Source organism: Danio rerio, chromosome 2 (genome assembly GCF_052040795.2).
Source record: "Danio rerio strain M-AB ecotype USA chromosome 2, GRCz13ab, whole genome shotgun sequence".
Taxonomy (NCBI): domain Eukaryota; kingdom Metazoa; phylum Chordata; class Actinopteri; order Cypriniformes; family Danionidae; genus Danio; species Danio rerio.
This window is the reverse complement of record NC_141022.1, coordinates 36715389-36740690: the sequence shown is the minus strand read 5'-3', so window position 1 is coordinate 36740690 and position 25302 is coordinate 36715389. Positions and strand designations below refer to the sequence as shown.

The following is a 25302-nucleotide window of genomic DNA, read 5'->3' as shown; positions in this document are numbered from 1 at the left end:
TGTTGATTCAAGGCAGGATGGATCCATGCTTTCATGTTGTTGATGCCAAATTCTGACCCTACCATCTGAATGTTGCAACAGAAAACGAGACTCATCAGACAAGGCAGCGTTTTTTCAATCTTCTATTGTCCAATTTTGGTGAGCCTGTGCGAATTGTAGCCTTAATTTCCTGTTCTTAGCTGAAAGGAGTGGTACCCTGTGTGGTCTTCTGCTGCTGTAGCCCATTCGCCTCAAGGTTCGACGTGTTGTGCATTCTGAGATGCTCTCCTGCATTCATCGGTTGTAACGAGTGGCTATTTAAGTTACTGATGCCTTTCTATTAGCTCGAACCAGTAAAGCCATTCGCCTCTGACCTTTGGCATCAACAAGGCATTTGCATCCACAGAACTGCCACTCACTGGATATTTTAATATATTTTAATAAATATATTTTTAAAAAACTACAAAAGCATCCCAATGATACTTAAGCAACATTGTGAATGGTTATGGTATTCTGATATAATAAAAAAATTCTGAGTAACATTCTTAGTAGAAATAGTTAATTAATTAATTAATTATTCATTCATTCATTCAATCAAAAAATTGTCAAATCAACCAATTATTTAATCAGATAAATTCTATCAAGTTTATTCTAATTGGAAAATCTGAAGTAATATATTTAGTGCACAGCATGGATTGTACACCCCTTACAGATATTTCTTATAATGCAGGAGTTTCTATAGAATTCAAAAACGATGCAAAAATTTGTGTCAGTGAAAATATTAAATGACATTTTAATAAAAAAAAGCAAAATCAAGAAAATCATAAAAACTATAAATTTTTTGCAACACCTCATTTAAATTTAAATGTATAATCTTACTATTACTAAAGATGTTACACTGTAAAAAAATATATGATCAATTAGTTCTGACAGCACATGTTTTAGGTCATTGGTACTTATTAACCTAAAGTTATCATGTTCTAACTTAATTTGATAAGTTATGCAAGCTGTTTGTTTAACATAAGTTCAATGGACTTATAATGTTTATTTGATTTGAGCTTAAAAATGTAAGGCAATAAGGATCTTTTAACAGTGTAGGTGACCACAATTTTAATGAATATAACTGTTGTATTCATTGTTCAGATGCACCAAAATATATTGTCTATATTCACAGAGAAATTGATAAGAAATATTCATTTTCAAAGGGCGATGTACACATTCATGCTGTGCACTGTAACAGTAACTAAACATTTAACAATTATTTGCTAAACACGTTTTGACTTAAACTTACAGTAAACAATTTAAGTATTATAGTATGTGAATTTTTTATTGCAACCCTCTCTGATGTGAAGGAAATACTGAGCTTATATTAAAAATTAATTACTTTTAAAATACTAAACAAGCCAAGACATTCATTTAATGCCAACCCCGCCACAGAGTTCCAGCTAAACGTTTTTTGTTGTAATAAAAAGGCTTCAGAGGTATTTTCACGATATTTATAGGAGCAGTACCATTTACAAATGCTCAATTGGTTTAATATAGCCTTTGACATCCATAGTACGGGAAAAAATATAAGGCTCAAAGGTCTCAAATTTCCATCATTCTTCAAAATATCTTCTTTTGTGTTTATCAAGAGGATATTAACTCTAGGTTTTGAACCATTGGAGAGTGGGTAAATGATGGGAGGATTTTCTTTAATGGCCAAGTGCTCACCTTTAAACATAGGGCTGACCTTCCAGACACCCAGGCACCCGAGAGAGGTGAACTGGCCAAAGGAGAGCTCCAGGAAGAATAGAGGGATGCCACAAAACACCAGCATGATGAAGTATGGGAACATGAAGGCACCTGTGATTAACAGACACACCCAAAGCCACAGTTATATAACATTCATTTGATTCTGACTCATCAATCAAAACAGCAATACAGGTGTTTTTACACAAATACCAAGAAACCAAGAGGCATTTTAGAAATGACTTGAAGAATTGTCTGGTTCTATTACAGTATTGTTTAAAGCTTCTGTAAATAAATCAGACACAGATGGTATTAAAATCACAGACACATTGCCTTTTTTCACTACATTCCTAAAATATTTGAGTGAGTTGGTCTAAGTGCGGGTGTACTGTATGTATGCAGTGTTTTCCTGATCTTTCAGTCAAATGTTGCAAATAAGCTCATTTACATATAAATCCAAAGAAGAAATAATAATCAAATTAAAATCATTAAATCAGCCAAGATCAGCAGGCAGTCTTCACAGGATGTAGGTAGTCTTTAGAGGATGTCTGAATGCATTTGATCACACAAGTATGAACATAGCAGAAGAAATCTGAATGATTGTGTAAATTCCCTGACAAAAGTCTTGTCGTCTATCCAAGTTTTATGAACAACAAATAATAACTTGACTTCTAGTTGATCATTTGGTATCAGAGGTGGCTTATATGAAAGTAAAAGGCCTCTAGATCACGCTTATTTGACCAGAATAAAATATGATCATGCCTTGATTTTTAATTATTTAATTAGGACAGTAAGGTCTGGCTTTGTTTAGACAAAAGTCTTGTCACTTAACAGAAATAATGTACAGTATATAAAATAATATAATATAAAATATAAAGTCAAGGTTCAGTGGAAAACGAATGAATATTGTGTATGACTCTCATTGGAGGACTGCATCCATACATCTCTGCAATGACTCAAATAACTTATTAATAAAGTCATCTGGAATGACTCATCTGGAATGAAAAAAACAACAAAAAAACATAGGTCTTAATAGGTCTTCTGCAGTATTTGTGATGGTTGGGATGTAGTTCAACTGTCAAAAAAAAAAAATCAATCTTCTGTCACTTTTCCAAGTCATTAACTAGAAGTCAAGTGTTGCTCTTACAACTGGGATCGATGACAAGACTTCCGTCATGTAGTGTATTTAATTTTCTCTGGAAGTAGTCAAAACTGGACAAGCTCCAAATGTTAAGACTCAGTTAGCACTAGTATTTAATGTCTACTTGTGATCAGATAATAAACAAAAAGCTTCATACTAGGCATAAACAGTGCTAAAGACAAATCCATTTAGTTTGTATTGTATGTTACCACTGACTGGTTTAACAGCATTTTATTTTATTTTTTAAATAAGAGATTTAATCTATTTAACCCTTGTGTTGTCCTAGAATTCTGTATATGCCATTTGCCCTTTGGGCCAAACATGGCCCTTCTTTACTAAACCTCTAAAATAAAGCCTCTAAGTTTAATTTCAATCCTCAAATTTAGAAGCAACCTCTTCTTTGAAAACTGAAACACTGAAACACTGTTTAGCTGAAAAGACTTTTCTGAAGCTCTACAAAACAGCTACTGACTTGAGAACAAAAGCAAATCTGAATGTTTGCTGTAATGGAAAAAATGTTTAAAACACATAGCTAAAACAGTGAATTTAGGAATAAGATTATTAAGATATTTATCCAGGCAGCTCTACTGAGTGCATACAAATAGTAAAAATTAAGGTAAATAAAAATCTGCCCACACGCAGGTGCCAAAAGACCTTACAGGAGCATAATCTGCCGGGAGTTCAGTTACTTATCTGAAATATGGGCTAATTCAGGGTATGGCCCCTGATTATAAGCAGCTCTAGGAATATGAGAATCATGGGGCACAGGTTTCTGGGCCAGGTCATCTGGGAGCTTCTGCTGGAGTCCCTTGCTTACTCTTAGCCTGGTCTATTTTAAGTGTGGTGTGTTATGAGACTTGATACCAAACGAGTACCCTTTTAAGGAAGCAAGGAATTTGAAAAGGACTTATTGGCATGACATAGAAAAACAAAACCCTAAATAGCATCGGTTTAACTTTAGATTACAATGGCTATATTGGTTAACTTTGTTCTAATTTAAGAATCTGAACATACATAATAATATGCAGCAGTGCATGACAGGTACTGAGAGGATGAAAAACAACTATTGGAAAAAAAAAAAAGAAAGGGATAAAAACGGTCACCTCCTCCATTTCTGTAGCAGAGGTAAGGGAACCTCCAGACGTTTCCCAGCCCCACTGCATAGCCTACACTTGTCAGGACAAACTCAATCTGGTTGCCCCAGTTTCCTCTCCTGGAGTTTTCATCTCTCTTTACTGGCTCTCCTGGAACTGCTCCATTCTGAAACACATACAAACACACACTTGTATGAATGAAAGTAAAACTATGTTGCTGGGAGGGATCCTCTTGTTGAGCCTGACAGAAGTGAAAAAAGAGACATTTTTCATAACAAGCACAGACAAAACAGAAACCGCAAACAAAAAGGTTACACTTTACAATTAGTTCTCATTTGTTAACATTAGTTTTTAAAGGGATAGCTCACCCCAAACTGAAAATTCTGTTTTTAAATTTAATCAGCCTACACTTGTAACAAAACTGTTTTATTTTTTTATTTATTCTTTTATAGAAAACAAAATAAGATATTTGAAAAAAAAATAAAACTAAAAACCCGAAACAATTAGGTTCCATAGTATTTGTTTTTCCAAAAAATGAAGTTGGTGGTTAAGGATTTCTAAAATTGTTCAAAATAATTTATTTTGCTCAACAGAAAAAAGTTACTCAAAAAGGTTTAAAACCACTTGAGAGTGATTAAATAGAAAGTAAAAGTTTTTGTTTGTTTGTTTGTTTCGTGAACTATTTCTTCAATTCACAATATAATTATTATATTTTTAAAGCAAGTAACCTATTTCAACAAGTGTATTTTTAGCTAATAAATATTGCTTGTTTATTGCTATTTCTTTATTGCTTGTTCATGTTAGCTCAAAAAGCCTTATCGGTGGCTAGTTAGCAAATTATTAGCAAAGTTAGCAAACAATAACTTGCTAGATTGACTAAGATTAATAAATGCTGTAGAAGTGTTGTTCATTGTTTCTTCATGTTAACTAATGCAGCTTACTAATGCAAACAAATTCAACTTTAAAAAGTGTAAAGTGTCCTCATTAAACTCTGAGAATCAAACAGTGGATTTGCAATCAGGCATGGGATGATAACTGTTTTCAAGTTACAGTATACCGCGGTTTGGAAAAGTCAAGGTTTTAAACTTAAAATTTTCTTTAATATCATTTCTAAGGTATGTGTAAGATATTTTATTAATTTTTTTTTTATTTTTAGGATAACAATATCTCCAGCAGAAAAGATACCTAAAGATTATAAATTGTAAATAATCTGTGTTTTAGAAACTAATGAAGATAGCAGAAGTCAATGATTGACTTGAGTTATTTAATCTGACATGTTTACTGTTCCAAAACACTTTAAACATTTCTCAAAATAAAATATACTGTGTTCAAAGGGGGCAAAATATATTTTTTACCCAAACATTTAAAAATAATATATTTTAGAGGAGTGAGTACAATACTCTGAAACTGTGATATTTTTATACAAGGTCATCATACTGTCAGAATCTTATACCGACATATGTCAATCTGCAATATGTCCACCACCTAATATAATCAACGTTAAAAGTTTAATACGAATGCGAATGAATGAGTTTTACACCATTTAAAATTCATTACTTAGATTTATGATATTTATCTTGAAATGGCATAAGTTTACGTATATAGTAGTGCATAATCCTTGTAGAGACTACAATCCATATAGTCTCTCGAATAACAAGTCACTAATAATCTACACATAGTTATTGTTTTAATTCTTAAGACCCCAATGCAGCACTAGGATTTTATTTGTTTTGCTGGTATGATTTTCAGCAGTGCTGGTAGATGATGATTAGTATTTTCCTAATGACCAGGGACCATGTTTTCAGTGAACAAATGTTCATCACGTTTCGTCTAGGATGACCTGGTTAAATTCAACTGAAAATTTGAGGGATCTTAAAGGTGAAGCGATTCTGCACTTTCCAACATATAGAGCTCCCATGGTGGTGCAAGCTTGAGTTTTTTTTTATTATTTACTTCAATTACACTACTTCCTGTAACCCTCTATCAAAAAAACCGAGTCACAAGGAAAAAACACAATAAAGTGTCAATCAACCGTCAAAAAGTTTGAGAATTTCATAAAAACTCTAAGTGTATATTGCACACAACAATGTTGAGGTCTCTGAGAGCATTCTGGAGTGCACTTGATGGGAACTGAAATCACAGTCATAAGCTCAAAAAAACCATTTGGTCTTGTCGGCCTGATTTAGAGTTTATTCTCTCCATCTGTTCCATCAGATGCTCTTGATGTTGACCTCTAAGGCAAGCTCACGATCTGATCGGAGCACGCGCTTCGCCTGCACAGTGAGACCGCAGCGGGAGATGAACATTCAGCGTTGATGCTAGCAGTCTTCCTAGCAGCCCTGGGGATCAGACCAAATTGCGATTTTGCTTAACAAATACATACTGAAAAATTGTATTATTATTATTATTTTTTTGCATGTAACAGCTACTACAGTATGTTTCAGTTCAGAACTTTAAATTTTCACATTTAATTCAAGGCGTTACTTGCTTTATTGTAATTATTTGTGAATTGTAGCAACTTTTTATATGAAAAAAATATTTAAACAGAAAATAAGACATTTCCCTATTTTTTCCCACTATAGTAGTCAATGTGTACCATCAATTAGCACTTTTCAAATATCTTCCTTTGTGATGAACAAAAGAAACAAACTCAAAAAGGTTTAAAACCCAGAGAAAGAGTAAATAATGAGGTCATTTTTATTTTTGGCCGAACAACCCTTTTAAGATGCTAAAACTATAATTGTATCAATGTGGTTTTTCAATTAACGTGAGTTCATACCAATTGTGTGTAAATTAATAATATGAAATAAAGTATTTAGACAATCTTTAGATGAACTACTTTAAATTAGGTGTTTACAGGAGCTTGATGTTACAAAAGGCACTAAACACACACATTCAGAGACACTGCAGCATCTGAGTCTGAGCTCCCTGGGCCATCAATCCCTGCAGGATCCCACTGACACATGTGCTTCAGCAAAATAAATAACATCCCACAGTTTGCTTTCAGGCCAAATCAAGTGTTCATTTTGGACGGAATTAAACGATGCTGCATTAATACATTATTCTTACAAAATAAGAACAATAAAACCCTGGAGAGATTTATTCTTGTACCTGAAATAGACCAAAATGCTACTAAGCAGAGTGAATGAGGCTGAGGATGCATTTTTAATTCATTCTTTGCAGAAGATGTGGATTATGGGATTGACAGCATTAACAGCGCAATGAGCGCAAGTGGTGAAATTGTCAAACACGCCATTAACTAAGACTCTAAACTACTAATAAATAAACTACTAATTAGTTGCTTATTAACATTTGGTAAGGTAGGTGTTTAGGTACTGAGTAGAGAGTTCTCAAAGAAGATGAGAGGTGCAGCAACCAATCTCTGTCAGTTTAATTCACTGACATCTGTCACAACTGAAAATTAGATGGAATTTTTAGTAAATTGGTTTCAATAAATACAGTAGTTTTATTATTATTAGGTTTTGACCATATCTTGAAAGCAAACACTGCCATGCTGCTGTAAATTTACAGAAACACCACAAAGGTTAAGCTCTTAAGCATAGCTTGCACTATTGGACATATAGGTTAAAGGCTGGTTTATACTTCTGCATCGAGTGATTGGTATAAACCACGACACCTGCCTTGCGCATAGCCGTGCATTTATAGTTCCGCGTGCTATTTGTGTTGCTCTGCAATAACACTTTCAAAATGCTAGCTGGCAGCAGGCTTTTATGTTCCTCTGTGTCGAGTGTTTTCAGTCATTCAGAGATGGGAACTCTGCAACAACTTTAATGATAAGGTAAACTTGAAATAAAAGTTTCCATCTGGAGCTCCTTCACAGGTCTGGCCACTTGTGGCTCTCAGCACCGCCCATGCTTGTCACCAGTACCAGGCTGACCAATCACAGAGCTTGTGCTATGCGTCATTGCGACAAGTAGCTACATTTTTTAAAAGTAGCGCATCAGCGTCAGCCATGGCAAGGACTATTTTACACCATGTAGGCAGTTATGCAGAAACAGTTCATGTGTGGATAAAACAATCCACATTGATCTAATTTTTGATAAGCACACTGTATACATTTTCTAGCGTATACGTAAAAACCAAGTGTACCTCACAGATCCTGAATAAACAGTGAACAAAATAGTTTACCGCCCCCTGGTGGTACCCTGAAATCAGTCATAAACCATGCCCTCTGCATGTAAACAAACAAGATGAAAGTAAAAAAAAAAAAACATTTAAATTAAGTTGTTTTTTTCTACAGTGGACGTGTTGTCCATATTTCTTTTACAATCTATTATAAAAATCAAAGTACACTTGGACTAACTGGTAAGACTGAGGGAGTAAATGAAGTTGAACAGAATTTGTTTATATGCAAATGCACACACACAAATACACAGACACACAGCGGTGCGCAGGGATTGATTCAGGGATTGACTTTTGCGTTAAAAAAGACACTCTCTAATCATAAGGCCACAACTGAGACTGTCTGAAGGCCAGCAGCTGGACACCTGTAATGGTTTGTGCTGATGGCTCTCAGAACAACTGCTATAGCACAGCTGAAGGCCCTGGGTTAAAAAAAGAAGATCTAGAGAAGAACCTGAAACAGGTGTGAACACCTGGAAGATGAACTGTCTGTTATAGTAAATGCCCACTAACATACATGCTTCAACAAAATGCTAAATCCATCTATCATGTCCAAAACAACACAAGGAGTACTGGGAATATAGCTCTATAAAACGGACTGTTAATACTTTTCAAAACATGGCCGCTCTCACGCTCTAAGTTGTGTTTACTTTCCGGTAAATGAATGTATTGTTTAGCTGAATGTTTCTCCGCTGCTCACTGTGATGTCTGTCCCTATGCTCTGGAATGCCCAGGTGTTTCAGCCGTTGCGTTTGCTCCAAGGATCAGTCTTGCTGAGCACAAAGTGAAAGAGAAAAATCGTCCAGCTGGGCCCATCTGCCCTTTTATATAAGACCAAGACACACTCATAAACACACACGGTCATGGGGTCTCATGGGGAACGGAGTCTAATGAGTGGTTCAGAGTTTAGACTTTGTAAGAAAGAGAAAGGAAGGGAAAAAAAGAATAAAAAAAACTAAGGAAAAGAAAGAAAATGTAAATGAAAATAATGGACAAAAACTAAAAAATGCAAGAAAAAAAGAAGTTAAGGTAAAACAAATTATTCAAAACAAAATGAATGTAAAAGAGAATGTAAAAATATTTTAAAATGAAAAAAGAGAAATATTAACAATAAATATTAGAAAAAAATCTGAATATTACAATTCAACTTTTAATTAAGCGAAATTAATTTTTAATAGAAAAATAAATCATTAGAAATTTAAAATAGAAAAAAAAGAAAACAGATACAGAAATTAAAAAAGTGCTAAACATTTCTCATCTTAAAATGATATATTTCAGCAAAAGTTCACTTCTCCAAATATACTATCCTACAACAGTAGGAGGAGCATCTCTGGGTGAAGCCTGAAGCCTTTGACTGACAGCAGCACAGCTCTCCCGGAGTAACTCAGAGCAGGAATGTGACCCTGTCAGCTTAAGAAGGGAAGTGAGAAATAACCTGCGACTTCTCAACTTAACACAGAATGCCTACAGAGGTTTATGCAGAATGTGGTGTGTGGCATAACACATAGTTCAAATAATCTTTATCAGTTCTCTGTTTCTTTTTTAATCCCATGATCAAACATCCCACAAACGCGAGAGTGGCTTACTCTTACTTTATTCTTATGAGTCGTGACCATAAGATTAATATCTGCTCTAATAAACTCTATTAAAAAACTGAACACTTAAAAAATTGGGAAATATTTGATTTTATGTAATAATTATTGATGCATACCTATGAGAGACATAAATATTTATACCAGAAATATCTAAATATTAGTCTAAGAAAAAATATTTTGATTGTGTTCAATGTCTCTGATTATATAACACTCATGAAATGGAATGTGCGACTAAAATGACAGTAATATTTAGCTATATAGAATAATACATTACTAAGATTCATTTAAATAGTGTAAGATAAAAATAAAAATATTACTTTTAGCCAATTTTCCTCATTTTGACCCCTACAGATGGTTGAGTAACATAATGTGCTCTGGTTGTGCATGTGCATCACTGAGTAACACATAAGCACACTTATCAGGGGACCTTTCGCATGCCAACTCTGGTTTCAACGATTAATTAAACCCGGCACTACAGAATGAATTTATACAAATATATTTTTTAAAGATGCATTAAAAAAGAAAAAAAATCATGGCATATACAGTCACAAGAAGTCACAATTATTAGCCACTTTTTTCTTTTTAAAATATTTCCTAAATGATGTTTAACAGAGCAAGGACATTTTCACAGTATGTCTGATAATATTTTTTCTTCTGGAGAAAGTCTTATTTGTTTTATTTCAGCTAGAATAAAAGCAGTTATGATTTTTTATCCCCATTTTAGGGACAAAATTATTAGCTCCTTTAGGCTATTTTTTTTTCAATAGTCTACAGAACAAACCATCGTTATACAATAACTTGCCTAATGACCCTAACCTGCCTAGTTAACCTAATTAACCTAGTTAAGCCTTTAAATGTCACTTTAAGCTGTATAGAAGTGTCTTGAAAAATATCTAGTCAAATATGATTTACTGTCCTCATGACAAATATAAAATAAATCAGTTTGTAGAAATGAGTTAATAAAACTATCTACAGGACTTCATTAACCTATGCTCATCAAACATTACCTTAACATACAGCACTTTTTGGTTTATTTTATTTGTTTGGTTATTGCTATGTAACAACCTGCATTATTGTACTTTCTCTTAAAACCTATACATACATTTCACTGCTAGAACTTACAACTCATTTTAGAATTGCGGGTACATTTCAAGCATTTTCAGTTCATTTACTTTCAACTGGAATGACACACAACAAATATATACTTTACAGTAAACTTTATCCATTGTTCACGTAAAATAATGCAAAATGTTTAAATATCATAGGGAACATAGATAAACTAGATATCACATGGACATTTATTTAACTTATTAAAAACTGCTAAAATAACTTAGCTTTGTTATGGCTTTATTAGGTACACCTGTGTCCAACTGCTCGTAAATGCAAATTTCTAATTAGCCAATCACATGGCAGCAACTCAATGCATTTAGGCATACAGAAATGGTCAAAACGATTTGCTGCAGTACAAACCGAGCATTAGAATGGTGAAGAAGGGTAATTTAAGGGACTCTGAAAGTGGCATGGTTGTTGGTGCCAGACAGCCTGGTCTGAGTAATTTTGAAACTGCTGATCTACTGAGATTTTCACGCACAACCATCTCTAGGGTTTACAGAGAATGGTCCGAAAAAGAGAAAATATCCAGGGAGCAGCAGTTCTGTGGGCACAACAGCCTTGTTGATTCCAGAGATCAGAGGAGAATGGCCAGACTGGTTCCAGCTGATAGAAAGGCAACAGTAACACAGATAACCACTCGTTACAACTGAGGTATGCATAAGAGCATCTCTGAATGCACAACACGTCCAACCTTGAGGCAGATGGGCTACAGCAGCAAAAGACCACACGGATTGCCACTCATGGTAACTAAGAACAGGAAACTGAGGCTGCAATTTGCACAGGCTCACCAAAAATGGACAATAGAAGATTGGAAAAAGGCTGCCTGGTCTGATAAGTCTCGATTTCTGCTACGACATTCGTATGGTAGGGTCAGAATTTGGTGTCAACAACATTAAAGCATGGGTTCAACCTGCCTTGTATCAGTGGTGGTGTAATGGTGTAGGGGATATTTTCTTGGCACACTTTGGGCCCATTAGTACCAACTAAGCATCGTGTCAACGTCACAGCCTACCTGAGTATTGTTGCTGATCATGTCCATCCCTTTATGACCGCAGTGTACCCATCTACTGATGGCTATTTTCAACAGGACAATGTGCCATGTCATAAAGCGTGAATCATCTCAGACTGGTTTCTCAAACATGAACAATGAGTTCACTGTACTTAAATGACCTTCACAGTCACCAGATCTCAATCCAATAGAGCACATTTGGGATGTGGTGGAATAGGAGATTCGCATAATGGATGTGCAGCCGACAAATCTGCATTAACTATGTGATGCTATCATGTCAATATGGATCAAAATCTTTGAAGAATATATCCAGTACCTTGTTGAATCTATGCCATGAAGGATAAAGGCAGTTCTAAAGGCAAAAGGGAGTCCAACATGGTACTAGCAAGGTTTACCTAATGAAGTGGCCGGTGAGTGTATGTGAGACATTATGGTGACCAGATTTCATACAGTACAGTATATGATATTGTGCATATATTCAGCAAAATGCTACTCTCTCTTTCCTAAGTTTTGGATACTGAATGTCTTTCACTGACGTTGTTCTGCCATTGAAACACAGATTCAGCATTGTCTGTGTGATTAAAGTGCACTGTTTATTTCAATATACTTTCTAAGGATCATTTATGTAATTATCTTTTGAGGCAGGAACCGGCACACGTGCAACAGCTTTAACTATGAGGTAAATACAGAACAAAAGTTTCCATCCGGAGCTCCTTCACGGGACTCCACACTTCTAAACATTAGCTCGCGCCATTCGCGCGGCTCTCGGTCCCGCTCAGACTCGTCAGTGCTACCAAGCCGAACAATCACAGTGCTTGCGCTACGCATCGTTGCGACGTGTAGTTACTCTTTTTGAGAGGTGCACGTCAGTGACGCCGACAGCCACGGCGAAGGGCTATGCGTCAACGCCATAGCATACGCGTGTGTTTGACGCAGAAGTACAAATCAGCCTTCAGTCGGCTTTCATTTATTTGGTGTGTTCATGTCCAGATTTTTGGTCCACATGTGATTCAATGCGAAGCAACAACAAACTTGGGTTTTGTTGGTGCTAGTTGTTTGGCATCAGTTTGGTGTTTCCCAGCCCTAAGGATTGGCAGAATGTGGCTGTTTGTAAAGCATTTAGTGTTGTAAAAACTAATCAAGTTTAGCTTTTACTCAACAAAATAAGTGTCTTACAACAGTGCTAAAGCTTTTCTTCACATCTTGAAATGATACATTTCTGCAACTGTTTCAAATATCTAGTTGCAAAAACTAATCTCAGAATCGATTTAACAGAGAATCGCAATGCATTCAGAAAATTCCAGATTTGATGAGGAGTCATTTCTCAAATCACAATGCATTAACTTATTATCCCAGCAGGCCAATTTTATAGGATGAATCAAAAGGGTGAAATAAGGGACAAAACATGATTTTTGGTAAGATATATAGATATATGCAAGGACTCGTTGAAGATATACATCATTAAATTTGGTTTTAAAAGTTGTGAATACTAAGCGAACCAGAACTAAATTCTAGGGCTAATCTAGAGAGCTCATTCATTCATTTTCTTGTCGGCTTATTCCCTTTATTAATCTGGGGTCGCCACAGCGGAATGAACCGAAAACTTATCCAGCAAGTTTTTACGCAGCTGATGCCCTTCCAGCCGCAACCCATCTCTGGAAAACATCCACACACACATTCACACACACACTCATAAACTACGGACAATTTAGCCTACCCAATTGACCTGTACCGCATGTCTTTGGACTGTGGGGGAAACCAGAGCACCCGGAGGAAACCCACGCGAACGCAGGGAGAACATGCAAACTCCACACAGAAACGCCAACTGAGCTGAGGCTCGAACCAGCGACTAAGCGACCTTTTTGCTGTGAGGCGATGTCAAGTCTTGGTTCGACCCTACACGTGATCTTAATTCAGCTTTTCTACAATTCTGCCAATTATATTTTCAAGGTCAGGAGGGAAACATAAAGGCGGCCACACAAGTCTTCACATTGTTTTATATACGTTGTTCAGCAACATGGACACCTCCAAATGGTGTTAAAAGTGTCACATACTGTATTTATAAGGTATAATTTACCCCAAAATGTCATTTCTGTCCTTATGTAATGACATATTCGCAGCCGCGAAATCACACATGAGTTGGTGCACTGTTTGTTCACTACCGAGAGGACATGCTGTGCAAGCCAATGAACTCTGACGAATACGAATAACAGGTAAGAAAGTTGTAAATAATGTTCAGATTGCTGCACAGAGTGATCGTTTGGTAGACACATGGGAAGTATGATTTGCATGTATGTATTTTTCCTCAAAGCGACAGCAGTCATGACATTAACGCACTCAGCAGTGAAAGTGAAACCGAAAGCATGCACATAGAACGATCATATCACATTTTAGGGTTCTGATTACAACAAGCATTCTATATGTTTTTTCGTTCAAAGTGAACAGTGTTGTAAATGAATGATAAATAAATGTTTATTGGGTCAGTGTATGTACTCTAGTCTGTATAATGTTGAATTTGATTCATGAGGGAATCTGATAATCTCATTTTACCAGTGAAAAACATGGTGTAACAATATTTTCAATGACAAATTACAAGCAAATGTCTCAAACACAATAATTCAACTTCAGACTCATGAATAGTTGTATTCTGATGTCATCTCGTACTGTGAATTCACAAACAGGACATATTTAAAGTCTGTTTACCACCAATTAATGTCTATACAAAATTTAGCATTTTAACAAGCGGTAGACCGGCACATAGGCCTGGTATTATTATTGTTTCACCATATGCTTGAGAATAATAATAATAGCCTACTCATAGTAACCTTTATTTTACATATACAGAAAATCATGATCTTGATTTTAAGCATTTAAGCAGATTATTTTAGCCAAAATCGTGCAGTACTACTAATACCACTTTGTTTTCTACAAATAAAAATTAATAACAAATGTAAAAAACTCCCAAAAGACTTCTAATGCAGAAAAGCATTTAGTAAAAGGAGAGATATAAATACTGTGATAAATCAATGACTTCCTGCTCTCTGAAGTCAAAAAGTCAAAGGTGTGGCCTATAGAGTGGCATTCATAAAAATAGCGCAGATTCCAAAACTCACCCTGGGCTGTGAAACTTCACAAGGCTGCACAGGTCCAAACATAAAAAAAATGATTAGAGACCCTCTGCTGACCAATGCCGTAAAACAGCATTCCCATCGTTTGGTGAGTTACCAGAAAGGCAGAGTAAAAAAAAAAATGACTCAAGCAATTTAAGAACATGAAAGGAAAAAAAGAGAAGCAAGAAAGCCAAAAAAAATGTGCTCTCAGCACTTCTGAAATGTTTAAACATTGACCACTATAGGTTCAGTGTTCATCAGCGCTGACCTTTCCCCCCTTCGAGTGCTCTCTGCAGACCCCCAGTTCACATTTCAAAGGCAACATCCTCAATCATTCTCTGCTGATGAGTTCTTCATTCTTCCTAAGAAGAGATGAGACGCACAACATGCTCATTCAAAGACTCTAGTATAACTTTCACCTCAGGTTTGTTTATCAAGGTCAGCCATTAGACCACACCAGTTGTAATCGCTGCCAAAACACCTCATGTGAAGCTTCCATCCATCAATTTTTATTTTACCCTGAAGTACAACGTATTATAAATTTAAAAGACCCATATTGCAGAAACTTTCTTAGTGATATATTTTGTGATTTGGCACCAAGTTTTATTAGAAGTTAATGTAACCTAATGCAAATTTAATAGACACTTTTCACACTACCCAGTTTCTCAGTAGCGGAAGTCTTCATAGTTGAGAAAATTGAATGAGAGAACATAACAAATAATTTTTTTACAATCTTATTTGCTTGAATAATAAAACAGGGCAACCCCTGTCCCATAGACGCTGCATTAGAAACCCCTTACACAAGTGGTAATTCGTTTTTTGCAATTTGAAAGATTACATAAATACAAATAAATGTTCATATGTTTTTTAAAAATAATAATATATAAAAACTTTAAAGGATTTAAGATGATGATGACCATTAAACGTGTCATAACAGGCTTGTGAAAAGGTTCCATTAATGCATAACTTAAACTCACAACTTTGAAGGAATGCTCTAATCATTTCAAGTTTCACTTCTGACCGAATAAACCTCGAACTTATGAAACAGACATAAATAATTTTAACAAACCTATGCTGTGCCTAATTTATTTATTTATATATATTTTTTTTGATTGAAAAAAAAAATCACATACAAAGCTCAACATAATTGAGTACACCCTATTTTGTAAATGAATATATTTTTCCATTACTCTGTGAAAATAGGCTTATGTATTTTTGTGCATTTACACGAAACAGATTTATTAAACAGATATATTTATTAAAACAATACTTTAGTCACCAAACATATTTAGAAATTGAAAGATAATACAATTAAATTCAAGCAAAATAGTGCGAAAAAAATTACAACCTACAAATTCAACTAAATTCATACTTTTTTTTTCTTCTCTTGTTTAAATTTGTATTTAATATTTTTCTATAACATACAAATTTGGGTGTACTAGTTTTTGGACCGTTATCGTAAGTTATTTTGTCAGATAAGCTCCAGATTTGGCTTCAGTACGGACTAATATAATGTATATGCACACATATAATGTAAACTTCCAATTAAAAATATGAATTTAAAAGATAGATTTGTGAGGGGTGTACTTATATATGCTGAGCACTGTATAAAGCCACAATTTATTTCAGGATAAAAACTGTTCCAAATGCAAAATGTGCAAAAAATTTATATTTTTAATCATTATATAATAACAAATAAAAAATAAAATTTATTAAACATAATAATAATAATAATAATAATAATAATAATAATAATAATAATAATACACTCAATTATTTTTGTTATTGTTTAACAGAGTGAACTACCAGACATCTGTATGATAATTTTCTTGTAAAATGTAAACACTACGGCAGCAACACGTTCTTATATTAGTAACAAGTGTATGTTTGGGGCAGGACGATCTTAAAGGCAGATGAGGACAAGTGAAAGGTGTGGTAAGGATTTGAGAAACAATAAAATCGTCACATTAATAACAACCAATGACATTGAAAAATGTAGAAAGAGTGAGAAAGAAATAAATCATTTTGACAACTAAAATTCAAGACAGATGAGTCTTCCATATTTCAAAGTCTTGATTAACTTAGCTCTTTTAGCTACAGCCCCCTATACAAAGTCCTCAACGAGCAAACAAGGGCGGGTTCTTTCTATTCAACTGGAATGAAATTAACCAGCGTGGACAGTCCTTAAAGAAGCCATTATCCAATTTCTGTGAGGTGAAAGTAATTCTGCTTAAGATCCAGATCTGTGGCTTCTCACCCTGTGAGCGGTGGGTCATTTTCTCCCTCTCTCATTGGCTCGGGCCCTGAAAACACTCTTCTCATGCTTGATCAATCATCTGCAATGGTAACTTGTCAGGCAAGGCACCCAAAAACTGAACAAGGGGCACAAAAGTAGGGAAGTGACGGTGGCCTAAGTGTCAGGTCAGTGAGAGTTCATGTCACTCAATTCAGACTCTCGCTGTCACAAACACGCCCATATATGAGAATATGTTTCTAAAGGCTGACATAAAGCAACACGTGCAGTGTGGTTCCTCATTGTAAATGCATGGCTGGATTCTGTAATTATAACTAGAGGCAAATAATCTGGTTATGAAACAATTAAGTTTAAAATGCAAAGCTAATAGGCTGCAATTTAATACTTTAATTACTTTATTTATGCACTCATTCAAATGTTTGGGGTCACCAGTTTTTTTTCAAGTATTCATTAGATTATTGGGTAACACGTTATAATACCTCCACACTTTGAATCATCTATTAAGCATTAGCAAATAGTGAATTCATCCATTAAGCATTAACTCTATATTAATAGACGTTAGTAAGCAGTTTATAACAGCAGCTACAAAGGCTCTCTTCTTGACCTAAAAGCACCTAGATTATGTACTTTATAATTGTGTTTTCATACTTTAAGGATTCATTTTTCAGGACAAAAATAATTATTGCATTATTTACGAACCAGTTATTTAAGAATAGCTAGTGGTTTTTAAGATCATTCAGAATGTGTAAGTAAATGATTAATAAACTATCAAAATAAACATTTCTATATTAATATGCAGGCATATTTGTATGACAATAAATACTTTATTAACTCAACTTCATCCCGTTTGTGAGCTAATCTAAAGTGAGGACTACTTCTGCTTTATAAATCCCTTATAAATGACAATTAAAGGCTCAGTTATAGTTTAAACAGGTTAAAAAAGAAAATAAATGACTTTATTCGTTTTCATTCATTTGAAGATACACAACTGAAACTTCATCAAATGAAAATAAAATCAATGTGCAGTTTAAACATCACCAAATAACATTGAAATAATGTATCATAATATATTGTAAAATTATTATATTGTTGTTTTTCCAATTTTATGTTGTATTTTAAAGGAAACTCCAGCAATGTTTAAACTTTACAGTAATTGTATTGTGTAGATAGGATTGCAAAGATGTATTGCTCATTTTGATACTAAGCGTTTAATTGTCATTTATAAGGGATTTATAAAGCATAAATAGTCCTGACTTTAGATCAGAAAACTGCATAAAGCTGAGTTAATAAAGCATTTTTTATTTTGATTTATTTATTTTCGAAAAAAAATATCATACATAAAATATCATTAACAAAAAGAAAAACATTTCAACATGGTCGAAAATGGAGCGGGATGAAACATAAGCTTATTATTCTCCCAACCCATTACCACATACATCATTTATTTATGACTTAAACTTATTTATTCTTTTACCAACAGTATCTCTTTTTTTACATGAAACATATGTGATCCTTTTGGCATCTTTGACAAATAATATGGTTGATTCCATTTGTACCTTTTCATTTTATAATATAGACCCAAAGAAAAAAAAAGAAAGAAAAAATACATAATACTTCAAAACTTAATTTATCAACATGCATAGTAACCATTGCTATATGCCTGAATAATAATATGTATAAACACTTTATTATTCATTTACAAACTCATTCATAAAAATCTTAAAAAACACCAATTGTTGTTAAATGCAAATGTTTTTAAATATAGTGATACTTAATTTAGTGATGAAAAATCAATCAGTCACAAATTATGAACGTACAATTATTAAGCAGATTATAAATGTGCTTTTAAGTCAAGAATAGAGCACTTGTAGCTGTGGTTATAAACGGCTCACTAACGCCTATTAATGTAGAATTAATGCTTTACAAATAATCAATTCACTAAATGCTAATGCTTAATAAATAATTAGTGATAATTAGTTATTATAAAGTGTTATTGATTATTGTCACATTAAATACATCCATTACTTCACAATATATTTTAGTATATATTTTCACAAAATCTTTCATTTATTAAAGGATTGTGAAAAAAAGTAGCACGGTTTCCACAAAAAAAAAAAAAAAAACATTAACCAGCAAAACAAATCATGCAGTCAAGCAGAAAAAGAAAGAAATCAGCATCTTTGAATGATTTCTGAAAGTTTGTGTGATTGTCACATTAAACTTTGTGAAACATTTAAAGATACAGATTTGGTTTCTTGATTTGTGACTGCAAAATCAAGTACATGAGTAAATGAACTGTATAAAGATATTTTTAAATACAGTACAGAAAAAATACTTCTTTTAAAAAAATATAATTTTCAAAAATAGCAAAAATCAAGAGAAACTAAAAATATATACAATTTTGTTGAAAGTTGTAGTGTGTAATTTTTTTAGCAATATTTTACATGAATTTAAATGCATGATCTTTCTATTTCTAAAGATGTTCTGTGACTAAAATATTATTTTAATAAATATATCTGTTTAATAAATCTGTTTTGTTCAAATGCACCAAAAATATATTACCCATATTCCCATAATTCCAAAACAGGGTGTACTCAACTATGCATACACACACACACACACACACACACACACACACACACACGCGCACACACACACACACACACACACACACACACACACACACACACACACACACACACACACACACACACACACTTTTAACATATATATTTTACATTTAACATATGTTTTGCTGTAGTTTTCAACAAATAAATGCAGTCTGGGTGAGCATAAAAAACTTCAAAAACATGAACTAAACACTTAAAAAACTTAACATCTACAGTAAAAAGTTACTTATACAGAAATGCATAGTGCACAAAACAGTTTCATCAAAAGTTCCAAAAGTGCATCAGTGTTAACCACAAAAGTGAATTGGCAGTTTCATTCTATGTAGCTTTCCCTTTTAGCAACCAGAAGCGTCCTTTCAACTAATAAAGTCAGATGCCAACTTTTAAACACCAACCAGGATCCATAACAGCTCTGGTAGCCATCTTGTGGGAGTCATTAAGTCTGTAGATTGCTCTCCATGGCCATATAACCATGGCCATGAAATGGGCCATTATTCCTGACCAAATGCACTTCATAGTGATTCCTCTAATGAAACACATATGCCAAATGGTTTCCTAAACACCTGGAGACAAGCCCATTCTGCAGTCCAGATTAAACCATCATTAAATGCACTGGAGGACAGAAATCCATCTCTGTTTATCTTCACATGATGCTACAAAAACACAAATCACAACATGTATAACGCCATTCCAATAAAACAAAACGTTTATACAAGCAAAATGGGTGGGACCCCAATACCTGGCAAAACTAACTTCTAAATTCCAATTTAGATAAAGTCCAATAAAGTCCAAAAATGTCTTTTCGAGAAATTCCCTCGCAAAATGTCAAACATAAATAAAAAGTTCTCCTTAATAATCCAACCTCACTGTTCTATCTCTGTGCCTTGGGTCTTACCTTTCTGCTGTTCATTTTACACCACAGACGGTAGAATTGCCTTCCCAAACAGGAACCTTCAGTATGCAGGCAAGCATCAGCGTGTACGAGGGGTCAGAGGCAAAACACTCTCCAGGTCAGTCTGAGCAAACTGACACGGCTCCATGTGGAAGTTACTCTACCCTGGAGCCGTGGGCGGGGGAGATGGGAGGAGCCTAGGGCGTGGCTTCAGGGAGTTTCAATGGGTCATGAAGGACATATTCAAATTGGTCTCATCTACCTTTTTACTGCTTGTAACTACAGTGCTATCCCATCTACAAAGGAGTGCATTCTTTATATACTAATATTTAATAATACCAAATTTCTTTTAAAATGATATATTTCACACGTTACTGTAATTTTCTACAAATAAATGCAGTCTGGGTGAGCATTTAAAAAAAAAGAGAAAGTCTTATTTGTTTTATTTCGGCTAGAACAAAAGCAGTTATAATTTTTTTTTAACCCCATTATAATGACAAAATTATTAGGTCCTTTAAGAATTTTTTTTCAATAGTCTACAAAACAAACCATTGTTTTACAATAACTTGCCTTAGTACCCTAACCTAATTAACCTAATTAACCTAGTTAAGCCTTTAAAGCTGGGGTAACAAACTCAGTTCCAAAAGGGCCGAAGCCCTGCACAGTTTAGTTCCAACCCTGCTCCAACACACTTACCTGTAGGTTTCAAACAAGCCTGAAGGACTCAATTAGTTTGATCAGGTGTTTTTAATTAGGGTTGGAACTAAACTGTGCAGAGCTGCGGCCCTTTTGGAACTGAGTTTGACACCTGTGCTTTAAAGTCATTTTAAGCTGCATAGAAGTGTCTTGAAAAATATCTAGTAAAATGTTATTTATTGTCATCATGTCAAAGATAATATAAATCAGTTATTAGAAATGAGTTATTAAAACTATTATGATTAGAAATGTGTTTTAAAAAATCTGCTGTCCGTTAAACAGAAATTGGGGAAAAAATAAACCTAATAATTCTAATAATTAGGTTTAATTAATTAGGGCTAATAATTCAGGGGGGCTAATAATTCTGACTTCAACTGTATAAATATATAGTGTAAAAAAACAAACAAACATTATTCTCTTTTGGCAGCTGCGATGCGGAAAAAAAAAACTAAAATAACAGACTTTTAATTACAGAAATTTATGGTAATTTAAATTTTAAATATATAAAAAATTTAAATTACAAAATTTCCGTACATTTAAATTTCCAGTAAATTTCTGTAATTTAATTCAATTTGAGTGTGTCTTCTATAACTCATGATGAAAATGTGTGATAGTCTTCTTTTTACTCAGAAAAAGAAAACAGGGCAAAAATTACATCACTGGAATACATTACATAGGAAACCAGGTCTAGCTGCAGACACACGCTTCACATAACCAGATCATTCAATTAGTGCTCAATGGGAACGATAAGGCAGTGCAGCCTGCGGATGTGTGAGCCATTGCAAGCTGTTCACCTGCACTTTAGTTTCGGGATTCTGCACAATTATGTATGTTCAACCAGCTTGTCCTAATGAATTACATATAGAAACAGTATCCACTGGCCTCTTTCCTACTGTACTTTGAACAGATTCTCATGAGTTATTTGCATTTGCAAACAGAAACAAATTAATTTGTTATGATGGGACTGAATTTGAGGGAATGACCCATTTTAAATGACAATATGCTCAAGAGAGCCAATTAAAGGACTGTTAAAGGTCCATCGAAGGCATTCCGGGTTGCTTAAGTCATTTCAATTTTGGCTGACATCAAACATAAAAATATAATGTCATGCAACATTAGACTGAAAAACATCTTCAGAGTCGATTAGCATCAGATTTTGACAGTCGACCAAAAGTTCAGTTCACTTTAAAACCTTCTTTGAAAATATATTATGAAAAACACCGTGTTCATTGTTTACAGCAAAAGACGCCAAAGTTTTCTTGAAGAACTTAAATGTTGATCATTTCTTAAATGAAGCTGTATTATTTGATCTGTAGGCTTTTGTAAATCATAGACTGAGGTTGAACTACTGTTCCAGATGAATGAACTTCTGCTAATTCATCTCTTATGTAATATTTGTGGATACTGTCAAAACACAACACAAAAGCATGATGTTATGATATACGATTTTGTTTTGATTGTTACATGTTCTTTGTCAAAGCTATAAATGAATGCAGAGATTATATTCTGCTGATTTAAATCAACCATCTAAAACACACAACCTGTGCAAGTCGACATAAACAAGGAGGTCATGACATCTCTTTTCTTAGTATCTCTGTGCAGACATTACGCAAAAGATATCAGGGTCACAGGTTTCATCTGTCTGATGTTCTATCATCATAACAAAAAATATTTTTAAATCAATTTTTAAAATATGGTAAAAAGTTTGAGCTCTGTAATTTTTATTGTTTTTAAATAAATCATTTACTGAGTTGTATCTATTAGTTTAAATTATAGTAAAACACAACTACTCTGGAATATTTAATACATTTTTTGTACAATAACTTTACTATTTATTCATTCATTTTACTTCGGCTTGGTCCCTTTATTCGTCAGGGGTCACCACAGCGGAATGAACTGCCAACTTATCCAGCATATCACACACCAGATGCCCTTACAGCAACAACCCAGTACTGGGAAACAACCATACCCTAGCACATTCACACATGTACTCACTCACTACTAATACTACTGCGATCAATTTAGTTTATTCAATTCACCTATAGCGCTTGTCTTTCTACTGTGGGGGAAACCGGAGCACCCAGAGGAAACTCACACAAACTTGGGAAAAACATGCAAACTCCACACAGAAATGCCAACTGACAGAGCCAGGACTCGAACCAGTGACCTTCTTGCTCTGGGGCGACAGTGCTAACCACTGAGCCACCTCTCTTTTCTATTTGAATTGTTTAATTTTATAATCTAATGCAATTTATTCAGAGGAAGCCGTTCAGTTCTAACATTACATTAACATAAGTCTTGAAGGTTTGCATTATTTATGTCTATATTGTGTGCAGATTAAGTTGTATTGTAAATGCTTAGCTTTAAACAGCCTTTTCTTGTTCTTTAAAAAAAATCTCTAAACTGAGAAAATGAAACTTTAATTTTTTTATTTTTTATTTTGGGTTCATCATATAAAGATAAATTATGTAAACAAGCACGTGTTTAATTTCATTTAACAGTACTGTTAAATTTAGAGTTTATGAAAGTGAAAAAAACGACATAATTTAGTACCATTTTTTTGCGATCTGTTATGTACAGTAGGAATTATTGCTATATTATTGTTAAATTACTGTTTACTGCATTTTGCAATATAGTAACTGACCTTTAAATTTGCTGTATTTTTGGCTGAATAATTTTTCAGGGTTTCTGCAGGTTTCACCACATTAAATTAAAGACTTTAAGACATTTTTAAGACGCTTATGAATAAAAAGACTCATAAGACTCTTAAATAGCTAAACGCAAAGGAATTTTTTTAATGGCCCAGACAGAAAATATTTTTATTTTTATTATATATATATATATAGCTCTACAGCTCTATACACTTTTTTCCAATATAAACTTTCTTAAAAATTTATTCAAAAAATGAACAAATGTTTTAAAACAAAGAAGAAAGCTCAAGTATGTCTGCGGTCTGGAGATATTAATAAGTTGATGATGACAACATTGCCATAGCAAACTGTAAGATATGTAAACTTGGGATAGCCTGCCAGGTATTTTAAGTTGAGGTGTTGTTTGTTTTTACATTAGATTTTTTTATATATTTACTGTTGCACTAAAGTCTAAAAGTGAAGAATTTATGTTATTTATTACTTGATTGTTCAAGCTACCTTACAAAAGTGCTCTGTTTGTTTACGGAGTTGTTGAATGTTAAAATAAAGTGAATTAAATAAAAAACAAAGAACATCCTGGATCTGTTTCTTCGCTCTTCTTTTTTTATGTATTATAGAAGATCAGGTTTAGATATCGGCAGATACTCAAAATCAACTGACTCAGACTCGGACTCGATGAAAAAAAAAACCTGATCGGGACATCCCTACTTTTAAACAAATGTTATTGTTAGGAAAATAATTAAACCATTATGATAAATTAAATAAATAAAAAAAAGTTTAAAGTTTTATTGAGATGGATTGTCTGTGATTGTATGGGTTTTGGCCAGATTAGGAAGCAAAACATGAACAATGAAAAATTAAGACCTGTTTAAAAAAAGATTTAAGACCTACAACAAAATATTTCAGTCAATTTAAGACTTTAAGGCCTAAAATTTTGATTTTGAGTTGTAAGACTTTTTAAGACCCTGTTTTTGTTAAAGCCCTTACAATTCACAAAATGATTAATTAAATCCCTATACTGGATATAATCTAGTTTAAAACATGAAAGTATCAATCATTCCATTCAAATGAAGTTCTGGTTATTCATCACTTATGTAATATTTGTGGGCATTGTCAAAATACCATACAGACATGTGATGTTGTGATTCATGCTTTTATAACGTTTCTGACAGGTCTGTTCTTCTCTTACGATTGATCATGCTGTTTATGGAAACCATCACCTGAAAGATTCCTTCTAATGTGACCTAAACGATAAGGTTTTATT

General features: G+C 33.9%; 1 protein-coding gene across 18 annotated transcripts in view; it reads right to left on the bottom strand.

Moving 5' to 3' along the window:
* slc6a9 (solute carrier family 6 member 9) overlaps positions 1–25302 on the bottom strand; it is an 88279-nt gene that overhangs the window by 20790 nt on the left and 42187 nt on the right. For 12 of the 18 annotated variants that reach the window (XR_015477715.1, XR_015477716.1, XR_015477717.1 and 9 more), the window contains 2 exons: positions 3955–4111; positions 1693–1824 (listed from right to left, as the gene is read on the bottom strand). Coding sequence is in view for 9 of the 18 variants with exons in the window: in XM_087239321.1 (XP_087095447.1) it covers positions 1693–1824; positions 3955–4111 (289 nt within the window). In the remaining 9 variants the exon portion in view is untranslated. Of the gene's footprint in view, positions 1–1692; positions 1825–3954; positions 4112–20694; positions 20827–25302 lie in introns of those variants that run through there. The other 6 variants (XR_015477718.1, XR_015477719.1, XR_015477720.1 and 3 more) reach the window with 2 other exon arrangements.